The sequence below is a fragment of the Vicugna pacos genome, chromosome 1 (assembly GCF_048564905.1).
Source record: "Vicugna pacos chromosome 1, VicPac4, whole genome shotgun sequence".
NCBI classification, from domain to species: Eukaryota; Metazoa; Chordata; class Mammalia; order Artiodactyla; family Camelidae; genus Vicugna; species Vicugna pacos.
The window spans coordinates 119,021,502-119,033,778 of NC_132987.1; the positions used below are offsets into that span (position 1 = coordinate 119,021,502).

General features: G+C 37.8%; 1 protein-coding gene across 3 annotated transcripts in view; it reads right to left on the reverse strand.

Moving 5' to 3' along the window:
• BRWD1 (bromodomain and WD repeat domain containing 1) overlaps positions 1 to 12,277 on the reverse strand; it is a 107,246-nt gene that overhangs the window by 3,657 nt on the left and 91,312 nt on the right. For 2 of the 3 annotated variants that reach the window (XM_072969321.1, XM_072969314.1), the window contains 2 exons: positions 10,939 to 11,835; positions 6,559 to 10,060 (listed from right to left, as the gene is read on the reverse strand). In XM_072969321.1, the coding sequence (XP_072825422.1) occupies positions 8,898 to 10,060; positions 10,939 to 11,835 (2,060 nt within the window). In that variant the 3' untranslated portion in view covers positions 6,559 to 8,897. Of the gene's footprint in view, positions 1 to 6,558; positions 10,061 to 10,938; positions 11,836 to 12,277 lie in introns of those variants that run through there. The other variant, XM_031685080.2, reaches the window with a different exon arrangement.

A 12,277-nucleotide genomic window follows, 5' to 3' on the forward strand; every position in this document is an offset into this window, starting at 1 on the left:
TCAGCTGTCAACACTGTTACTCTGTAGAGTGAAACTACAAACTACCAGCCTTCTTAGTTTTTCCTTTTGTGAGAGGAGATGTTTACCTTTCTGTCACCAAAGGCAGTGAGCACAGGTGAAAATGGCTTGTGGGTTGACATGTTAACAGTAAACCAAGGATTAACGAGGAAAATGTTCCACCCTCAAAAGCAAAGCCCTTCAGATTTTGCCTAAAGCCTATCAAACTCATTGCAAAGATGTGCTTGTGCTTTCTCCAAGACCCATAAAAGTTCCCCCAAAACACATTACGAACTACTTTACTAAAAGCGTCCCCCCATAAATGCACGTTCTTTTTGCCAGTTACAAGATCCATATGCTTTCCCAGCGTAATTCTATTCCTAAAGACAAGCTTCGCAGCTGACGAGCGTGGCCGCGCCCACGCACGTGCCCTCCGCACCTCGGCTGGGCTCCGCGGAGTCCCGTGCACGTGAGAGGGGGGAGTGAATGGAGGCGTGGCTTAGCGTTTTCACCTTCCAAGAATGTTTCCTTAGGAATTTTTAAATTATAAACTTCTGTCTCTGCAAACCACCCCTAGATTCAAAATGAATCTTTAACACATTAAATCAATGTTTAGTAAATGTTAGAATATAAATAGGCTACAACAGATAAATGAAGTTTTTAAAAATATATAGCAAAATTAAGGTGAAAATTTGTGCTTTATGGTAAGATGATGTGCTGTTATCAGCCAACTAAATGCAGGCATCCATTTGCGCGCTGAAAAAATACTAAAAATAGACAACTGGTTCATTCCCAACAGCACACCCAGCTCAACGGTACAGATGGAAAGTTACACCCAGAATTTCTGTGGGACAAAATGATTTAAGTTGCAGTAATTAATTCCTTTCTGATGTAGTGATGGAAGCATCTATACTGACAACTTAGGAACCTAGTAAATATAATTCTTAAGACATTTGTAATCCAAAATAAGGGAAAAGTTAAGATAACACAAAAGTTAAGATAACCCAGGCTTTTAAAAATACTTTAAGGAAATTTTAGCTATGTCCAGAGAGGAGAGAATACAGGACTAAATTATGTCGTATACAGTGACTCCAACTTGATAAAGCCGTGCCTCTAAAGACTTAGACCATAAAATGGGAATTTCATAAAGATAAAAACAATCTGACGAACGCCAAAGATGGTGTGGGGAATCTTTAAAAATATAATAATACATACGTGTCAGTGTTAACTTTATTACTGAGAACTTAGTAAATTATAAAGTGCTTTATTCTTCTTGAGAAAACTAATTTTTAGAAATATATACAGGAAATTCAGGGTAAGAGAGAAATCCAATTTATATGTTAGGGTACAAGCTTAAAAATTTTGGAGGATACTGCCCTGACAATACATTTGTGATGTTGTCATTCAATACTAACGAATCAGTACCATCCCACAGGTCCTGCTGTCCCAGATGGTCTTGGGTCAGCCACCTGTGTTGAAACAGTCATTCAGTGCTGGAGGCGCTGCTGCTTTTCTGTAAATGATCTGGGTGTGGTGACACCTGCACCCCAATGTTCATAGCAGCACTATTTACAATAGCCAAAACATGGAAACAACCTAAATGTCCATCAACAGGTGACTGGATAAAGAAGATGTGGTATATTTATACAATGGAATACTACTCAGCCATAAAAACCGACAACATAATGCCATTTGCAGCAACATGGATGCTCCTAGAGAATGTCATTCTAAGTGAAGTAAGCCAGAAAGAGAAAGAAAAATACCATATGAGATCGCTCATATGTGGAATCTAAAACAAACAAACAAAAACAAAGCATAAATACAGGACAGAAATAGACTCATGGACAGAGAATACAGACTTGTGGTTACCGGGGGGGAGGGGCCGGGGTAGAGGGTGGGAAGGGATAGACTGGGATTTCAAAATTGTAGAACAGATAAACAAGATTACACTGTATAGCACAGGGAAATATACACAAAATGTTATGATAAATCACAGAGAAAAAAATGTGACAATGAGTGTGTATATGTCCATGAATGATTGAAAAATTGTGCTGAACACTGGAATTTGACACAACACTGTAAAATGATTATGAATCAATAAAAATGTAAAAACAAACAAACAAACAAACAAAATTTTGGAGGATACTGCCCTGACAATACATTTGTGATGTTGTCATTCAATACTAACGAATCAGTACCATCCCACAGGTCCTGCTGTCCCAGATGGTCTTGGGTCAGCCACCTGTGTTGAAACAGTCATTCAGTGCTGGAGGCGCTGCTGCTTTTCTGTAAATGATCTGGGTGTGGTCAAACCTCACTAGTAGAGTGAAGACGTATCTTTAATAGCGCTCCATCACAGCTTTCCGAGATGACCACTTTAAATTATAACTCATGGATCACTACATACTCTAATAGGTCTCTGGTGAATAGCAACTTTGATGTAAACATTAGTTTGATTCAAAGCAATAATCCCTAGTTTCTGTATTTTAAGGATGACTCATACTCCAATTAGGATATTCCATGATACAAAGATGTTTTCCTAAATCCAAAGTAAACGTCACATCATTGCTACTGAAGTATAAAAAATTTTCATCTAATCAGCAATTTAATTGTGTGTATAATAAACAAATTTGAAAATGGAAAAAGATAAAAGAACGCCTGAATCAAAATGAAAACAACATACTGGCCTATTTCATATACTCTAAGTATTGACATTACTTGCTGCTGTGATTGGTGGATAAATCCAACCCCTATGGAGAGCTGTATGAGAGCTCTTAGCTGTAAATAACCTCTCCCCTGCAAGCCTCTTACCAGGGCAGGTCTGAGACGTCCTTTCTTCACTCTCTGCCCTTCACTGATAAGCAATGAAAAGACCACAACTCAGGAAGCAAATAGCAGTTATCACTGATAGTCCCTAAAGCATAAACTTCCAAAAGATACCATGAACTGTCAGTCTCTTTAAAGAAGGACTATAGAACCGTGTTTTCTGTAACTCCCTGGGTTTAACATTTTTCTAGGGGGAGTTGGTAACACTGAGAAGTCAACTTCAGTATGACAGTGTCAGGTAAAGAGATTGTAGGAAGTAATTCTGTAACCTAGAGTTGTTCTTCACTAGTTTGGTCCTTCTATGGTTGAAGAGATGAACTAAAGTTTTCAACACACTCAGTGATGGGTACCACAGAACCTTCTTTTGTTCTGCACCTACAGCTAGTCCTGATCCTTACAGTTTTCTCTCTAGTTTCATCCCTAGAAAAGTTAGTGGGAAACAGTCATTCTTAATGATTCTCACAAGACTTGTGATGGCTATTGCAACTTTTTTTTAATCTGATAAAAACTATATGAATTCAGGGACCTTATCTGCTTAGTGATATTCTTTTATGATCCTTGCTCTCACAGAGCTATCAGTTTATTGGAGGAAAATGCAGTAATCAGATAATTATACACATTTTAAAACTGCAATTTTGACAACATTTAAAAACTGCAATTGTGACAAGCGCTGTGAAGGAGAGAGAAAAAATGCGGGAGAATCTGCAACAAGACATTTGAATGTTGGGGAGTGTGGGTGGTCAGGGAAAGCTGCCCTGAGGAAGTGATGTAAGAATGAATGTGGACTAATTAAAAGTTACGGACAGGGAACAGCGCAAAGAACAAACAGGGATCAAAAAGAATGAATGACAGGAGGTGAGCTTCTGAGGCTCAGAGGACGAAGGTGCTGGAGAGGTGAAAGGCAGCCCAGCTTGAGTTTTTAAAGAGATAGCTGAGATCCATTTCTGACCAGCATAGGCAAGATAAGAAGGTATCAGAAGTAAATACTGGGTTTTCAATCTACTTTATTAGTTTACGAATGAAATGCAGCAATGCCACAGTCCAATGGCAGCCCCTTTCAAGTACATCTGACTTCCTCCAGTTTCCCCTGCCCTGGCTCATACAACAACCTGCGCTGCATTCTGCCTGCATAAGAAATCACAAGTGGATGAAGGTTGGGGAGCTGCTTCAGACAAAAAGGAAAGGTGAATTGCAAGGGAAACTGATTGGATGTTGCAAACCTCACAGAATTAACCAGCTAGAAGCTTGCAGTAGTTTAAAAAAAAAAAAGACAAAAAAAAAACCTTTGCTTGTAATTATCACAGTATTAAATTTATCATACTCTACTACTTCAGTTAGTTGTCAAAAAGAACTGGTTCCTAGTTGACAATGCTAAGCCTTAGATGTGGTAATGAGTGAATTTAGAAAGTTAAAGCGGAACTCGCATGAGGGAGTGGAAAATTAAAGACTTGCCTTTCTGACCAGCTCCAGTAAAACGGTTGGAATTTTACAGGTGAATTGAATGTATCTGAACAGTCCGAGGACTCAGTGTGGATCAACACTTAGAAAATCAACTTCAACCTATTAGATTCCTTTAGCATTTAACCACTGATCAAAAAAGGCGATAATTTCTAAATACTTTCCCTTGTGGAACCAATGGCAGGTCGGGCTGGCTGCTGCAGTCCACAGTCTGTGCCGTCTCATCTCAATCCTCAGAATGCCTTTCTCTTTACAGCCCAAATCCCCATTAAAATTTTAATAAATGATAAAACTTACCTTAAATTAACGTAAAGACTAAAGCATGACCAGACAACATGCTGCAGTACTGATAATTAAGTTCAATCACACTACCAGTCCAGACAGCCTGTAGCACGCACACTCTGCCTGAGACGGCCTGCAGGTCTGGTCTGCAGGGCACGCCCTCATGCTGTGGGTGCCCCCCGCCCCGCCTCCCTCCCGCCAGCCCAGAGAGCAATCCTTGAAGCGATACCAAGTAGGAGTCTTGGTATTTTTCTACCAAATTAACAATATATTTGGAACCAGCTTGACAGATTATGATTGGTAGAAATTTCTCTTAACTTTGAGAATTCCCATGCATCCTTAGGCAGCATCTGAAACCTTAAAAAATAGCTGTAAAAACTTCTCTTAAAATGTGAGAAAAGAATACACAGCCCTCACCAACACCCTTTACAGTTCAATCCTTTCCATTAAATTCACAATTTGTGCTACAAGTAGGATGAGCATTTACTTATCTAGTTGGACTGGTTTTTCTATAATATTTCATTTTTTCCTACCTTTGACAAATTTATTTGGTTTGCTCTGCATGTTCCAAAATACTAGAGGTTAAGAGATCGTCTTATTCTTAGTTGCAAATTTCTTAGGGTTTCTGCTTTACTGTTCCCTGATACCCACAACAGAATGAGAGATGTAACTAAATAATGAACAGACGGAAAGCTCTTCTATAATGAAGGTGCTTGTCACCATACTAGAAAAACTGGACTACAATTTCCATATAATGTACCAACTAAAGGAGCTGGTGACAACTACAAGATAACTGATAAATATATTAACTTAATATCAATGAAAAGAATGGAGATGGCATTTCAGCTATAAAAAAGGCAAGGCAAAAAGATCTTTTCTAGCCATTTAAATATTACTTGAAAAATCAAAACAACTGAGTAGAAAGGAAAACCAAAAATACTGTATGTACCTTCAGCAATGCTCTTGAAACCTCTCAATTTTTTCAGGTGACACAATCAAACTCAATTTGTACTGACAGAAGAGATTAACAAAATCCTTTCATTTTAGTTTTTAATATCGTACAGTGAAGTTAATAAATTCTGTGTTCTGATTATTCTAAAGGAAAAAAGGCTAGAAGAGGGACAGGGAACGTAGTATAGACCCAACGTTATTCTAAGTAAGAATTTTTATTTAAGAGGTCATCAGCCAATGGAGTGTGAAGGATTTGGTTATGTGTCTTACTCTTATTTTTGGACAGTAGTACCTTCAGATGGCATTTTTATTGGTTTATGTCTCCTTTCCCCATTTGCACTTCTAGGTTTTAAAATGCCTCTTCCTAAAATGTAAGTTCTTTCCCCCCTGCCCCTTTTTCTTACCATAAAACTTTCTTTTCTAGGTACAACTCTTCAACTATCTAGAAGTAACTTTTGTGTTGTAACTTAGAAGCTGTAAATGCCTTATCATTCTTTCAGAGGATTACTAAATTCACAAAAGGTTTAGGGGAGAATAATTACCCTAGGAATTATATGAAAATGGGATAAACTCTTCCTTTTATTCAGAAGTTACTATACACTGTCAGTATACCCTTTTTAAATAAGCAGGAAATGAAGGAAAAAAAGAGCTTTTAAAAATCTCACTGATTTTTCTAAATGTTTAAAATCTTTTTGTCTTAATAACGCTTGGTAAAATTAGTCTTTCAAAGGAATCAGAAGTCAAATCTAAATACACCTCAAACCTTTTAACCATAAATGAATAAAATCATAGGACTTTGGACATACACAACCACAGTAGTCTTTTTTTTTTTTTTTCAGATACACCATTAAATTACTTCAAGTGCAATGGAAAGTATAGCACTTACTTCTGGATCAGTTCACATTTAACCTGTAACCTTTTGTCTTTTTTTCACAAGAAAAACACAACTGACCCCGAACACATTAAAGTACATCTGTGCATTACATCCCTGCTCATTTCGCATAAAGAGAAATAGAAAAAAAAAAGTCAAACATGTTCTAGTGCTCAATGTAAACATTTTGAACTATTAATTATTTATTAATTTTCCTTAAAGGTACTTAGGAGTGTGTGTCACATATTCAAAGTTAACCCTTAGGAATAGCACCATGACCAAAAAAACCCATAAAAATGATTCTCTCTATAATCCCCTAGTTTTACTTCAGAACTTGAGAAGCTACCATCGTCAACCATGCTTTCAAAGTCACCAGGCCAATTCTCATTTTTTTTCGGATGAAACCAAAATACTGCTTCTACACACTAGGGTCTAACCATTTTGGACAAAAAGAAAAATTAGGAATTGGTTGACTAGCCAATCAATTCAGTTAATTCAGTCCAAAAGATAAGAACAGTTCTATTGATGAAGCCTAAATTGTCAAAGTATCATTTCACCAAACAAAAGAACTCATGTGCTTATGAATATATTCCCTATTTATTTATGGATTTTTTTGGTACCCTTTTGCAGATGATGGTAAACATGGAGTTATAACCCTGAGAACAGATATAAAACAGAAGCTTAAGAAGAGTTAAAATAAATTAACAGCTATGACATCTATCACCATTTCTTAAAATTAGGGAAGTAAAGAGCATTCCATTATTTTTTTCAGGTCAATAGTCAAGGATGAATCACCTGACTCAATCTGTCAACAGCACAGTTAACACGAGCTTTTAGAAGAAAAGCATCATAATTCTGAAGTGGTGATAGCTCTCTGAACAACCAAAAGAGAGGTGGGTACCCCACCTATCTCAGCTGGTAACGTCTAAGGACATCCTTCCCCTTACACCAGAGTAGAAAGAGAAAGGACTTTCTACCCTGTTAAATGGAATAGATAACTAAAAAGTAACAACACTTAAGCACATTCTAACACTGATACCAGAGTCTGATGCTTTTCCATATCTGCCACCTGAAGGATACACAGGAGAAAAGGGTTAATTTTGTCTGAACCCAAATACAGTTAGGGCCAATAAATAACAAAGGACAGGGGTACTGTAACATACCCCTCAGCTACAAAATATGTAAACCACTTGAATCAAGTCCATCTTCAGGCACAAACAAGCTAGGAATGGCCACCTACACTGTCTGGAGTAGCACAACCTATCAAGTAAAAATATTTGGCTCAAAAATAAGTGTACGATGGTATCTGATGATGTGGTCAAAGTTCTGCTTTAAATGGATTCGAAAATTATTTTCCCACAATACAGAACAATTTCTTAGATTTAAACTAGAGGTCACTAATAAAGATACTTAGTTGCACCAGCAAAGAATGCCTGGGATTGCACATGGCAGCAGTAAACTAAAAGAGATGGAGAATGAATTAAACTATTTTCCTATATAAAAGAGATTTGCAATTGCACTCTTTCAACAAAACTCAACTCTACAATTTCAATAGAGATGGGGGAAACTACATGTAATTTAAATACTTTTAGCCCTGTACACACTATTGAAGAACACACTTACACCTAAGTCTAAGGCACACGAACTCCTCTATTTCACAGAGTAAGACTATGGAAGACCAAGATTTTGGTTAAATCTCGTACATGGAAACCAGGAGATCTGAGAAAGACATTTATATAGCATTTTGTTAGTGCACAATTTAAAAGAAAATGCTACCACTACAGTCTGGCCTTAAAGGTTTAAAATATACAATCAAAACATTAAAAAAAATAATTTACCGGCACTTTATAAATTCAAGTTTATAAAATAAAATGCATATTTTCCTTAAAAATAAACAAAAAGAGGAAGACCCAACAGGATTTGGAAAGAAAACTGGAAACGATTTCAATGAAAATGACCAAATCTGGTATAATGCATTCTACTCAAGTAGCCAGGGAAAGAAAAGAAGTGGTAGGTACCTTGCCTACTGATCATGGTTCCACCTTCCATGACTGTTATGTCAGTATGCACATAGTATTTATGACGACTCTGTAAACATAGGTCACATGGAGTTTACACTACAACAGGGCTGGGATTAGAAACTACCACCTCTTGACGAACTCAGAAAATAACTTTATGACACTTGCTACCATGAAAGTAATGCTCATTGGCTTTGAGAACCAGGATGTCTAGTGTTTAACATATTTCAAACTCTTGCTCTATGTAGTTAAATACTGTCAAAGTAGATCTGCCCCCAAAATGAAGCATATTTTGGCACCTGTGCTGAATGCTGCTACAAAGGCAAGCAAGTGCAAATAAAAATAACAGTCATGATTTAGTCACATTCATAGCTTTTCATAGAAAAATATAAATATATTCCCTGAATTGTAGGACAAAAAATAATTTCAACAGCCAGCATTCACTATAAATTCCAGTCCATTCCCTCCTTAAATGAACTGGTTTTCCCTCAAGGTCATAAGGTGCAATCATCAAAATCTAACACATTTTCTAAGCCTCTATCATCATCCCCATCATGGTATCTCACGGTCCTTCTACCCTGATTTCTCGTCTTTATCTTTGAACGTCGAAGAACTCTTTTAGACTTTGCATAGTCCAAATCCTCCCAGTCATTATCCTCCACATTTAACCTAGGACGTTTGCTTTGTCTTTGTCGTCTCACAGTTTTAGATATGTTAGCTGTAAAAGTTTTACCTTTTCTAACTACTTTTGCTTTTCCTTTCGTTTTCCTCTTTTTGGTTTTTGTATCATCAGTACAGTCAGCCTCTGATTCAGTCGCAGACCCCAAATCTGAATCAGATTTGGGACCGGTGTCAGGTCCACACTTTGAACTCCTTGTTGTTTCAGAAGCTTTCACATTTTCCAATTCAAGACGTAGTCTCTTCCTTTTTACTTCCGACTCGGCTGCTCCCTGTGAATCACGCATCACTTTTGTCTTACTGAAAGGCGCCTTCCCATAGGTCCTGAGTCTTCTGCCATTCCACCTGCGCAGCCCGTAATTCAGTTCCTCTTCAAAGTTATTCTCTGCAGTAGCTTTCTGCACCAAAGTTGACTCAGAAGAACATTTTCTACCAACCTCACCCTCTGGAATATGGCTTTTTGAATCTTCCTCCGAAGACCCAATCAAGGAATTCTCTGTTTTAGAAGGTGCAACATTTGTTTTGTGATTACCGGTATGCTTGTTCTTGTGTCCTGAACTCAGCATACCTTCAGAGTCTGAGTCTCCGTTTAAAGACTGGCTAATACTTTTTGTGCTACCTCGTAAGTCGGCCTCCGGGGGACTCCCTTCACAGGCATACTGTTCATTTGGCACTTCACAGCTTACCTCTCCCTCAGCATCACTCGCTGTCTTCTTAGCTGTGGTACATGCAAAACGGAGGGGCTTCTTCCTTCCATTTTTGCTGCTAGTACATACGTTTTCTAAACTGACATCTTCTACATCACTCATTAGCTTAATCTTACTAGCAGCGGTGGTTGCACATCTTCGAGGAACTCTTAGGAGACCCGTTTTGGCTTTTGATGATTTCTTAACCACCTTTGAATTGCTGTCTGAGTCACTGGAACAGACCCTTTTCCTGGAAACTTTTCTGCTTTGTCCATGGTCTTGTGATGTAGAATCTAAAAATTAGCAAATATTAAGGAATTAAATGTTCAATATTTTATACAACTTAAATTTGGGATTCTAACTTGGAAGGAGGATGGCAGTGAATGGGCTGGGCTTTTAATACTCACAACAGTGACTTCTTCAGCCTCAGCAAGTGCAATATACCCCCATCAATAACATCCCATGCCTTTCTAGCTACATAAGCACTTGACACTGAAATACTTTATTTACACGAATACAACTAAACTCTCTTACCACTGCACTAAGGTATGCAAACTACTCATTCTCAGCCTCCCTGAACCTTGTTAACTTTGCAAGTTCCATCACACACTACTTTTAATCCTAGCTTTAGAGGCCTCCTGCTCTTTAATATTTTTCAATCTCCATTTACCAGGACAATTCAGCAAGTTAAGTCCCTGTGCTCCAGAGTTATTATCAGTAAAATGGACAATGATAAAAATAGTACTTATGTCATATAAGATATGAAGACTAAACCAGCTAATAAACGTAAAGTATTTAGAAAAACTTCCTGATAAGAGAAACAGGTCAGTTAACACATTCCTTTCAACCTATCTTTTCTTTCCTCTTCTCAAGCTGTTATCACCATAGCTTATAAACGTGTGTCACCTTTGCTTTTCTTAAACCCACAGCCAATACAATATCTCCATACCAACACAAGAAGTGAAATCTTTAATTAAAAAAAGCTATGGCCAAGGCTGCTTGTTACACGAGCAAAACTAAATGCACACACAGAAAAGACTAATGGAGGATGTATGAATGGAGAGAAAACAGGTGGCAAAGTTTCATGGGGGAAAAAACAATGTATTATGCTACAGAGAAGGGAGGACAGTGAGTATAAATCAGTGAACTAAGGTTAAATGTTTTGAATTACCTTTCATAAGATTGTCTGGTTTTTCTTTTGTTTTTTTGTCATCATCCGAATCCAAATCAGTTTCAGATACATGATCTGAGAAACACTGGGACCCAGCAACAGGTTCATGCTTCAAATTCCCTGAACTCAGGTTTATTTCCATTTTATGACATCTACCGTCTTCTCCATCTTGTTCTTCAGAGTCCTCTGAATCGCTGAAGATCTTTGCTTTTTTAAGGAAAGTAGCATTTTTGCGACCTGCGTTGTACTTCCTACCACCATATTTTCTTGGTTCAAAATCTGCTTCCTCCTCTTTGTCTGAGTCGCTTTCTGCCTTAAGTTTCTGCCCAGATGTTGATGGGCCAGCAGCTCTGTTACATCCGTTATCAGAATCATCACTTCTAGAGTCTTCCTCAGAAGACTCTATTTTAAGAAACTTTGCTTTAGAAGCAGCTGGAGTATGGGACTTGTAACCATTAGCATGCCAATTTTTCCGAGCTACCCGCAAACTGCTTTCTGACTCTGAATCTCCATTTTCAGTATTCTGGGCAGCATGAGAATTGGAAAATGGCAATGTTTGATTTTGATCTTTTATCTCCTCTTCTTCAAGTTCTGACTTTAAGCTGTGATCATCCTCGGAATTATGTAATAACTTTTTCCTAGCTACAGCAGAAGCGTTGCGGTGAGGCAGCTTACGGCCAGAACAGACACTTTCAGAGCTAGAATTCTCCTCTACATCACTCATCAGCTTTATCTTATTGGCAGCCACAGCAGCACACTTTCGTAGCACTTTCCGATTATTTCCAGCTCTGGCTTTTAGACTTTCACCAGTCTCCAAAGAATTGTTATCAGAGTCACTTAAATAGACTCTCTTTCGAGTGGCTTTTCTGCCACATCCATTTTCTAAAGAAACTGGACCTAGAAATAAAGTAAGGGTAAGATTAGAAAGATCTTCCTTATTTCAACATTTTCAATGATTTATTATTTTAATGCAGCTGTTCCTTAGTGTTTAATGCCAAAACAGATTACCTTTCTAAATTTAAAAAGTCTAAAGGATAGAACACAAACAGCCCAGAAATAAACCCACACATATGTGGTCGATCAATTTACGACAAAGGAGCCAAGAATATACAATGGGGAAAGGACAGTCTCTTCAATAAACGGTGTGTTGGGAAACTAGACAGCCACGCACAGAAGAATGAAACTAGACTACTGCCGTACACCACGCACGAAAATTAACTGAGTTAAAGAATTCGCCACCTGAAACAATAAAACTAGAAGAAAACATAGGCAGAAAGATCCCTGACATCAGTCTTGGCAATGATTTTTTTAGATCTGACTGCAAAAGCGAAAGTAAACA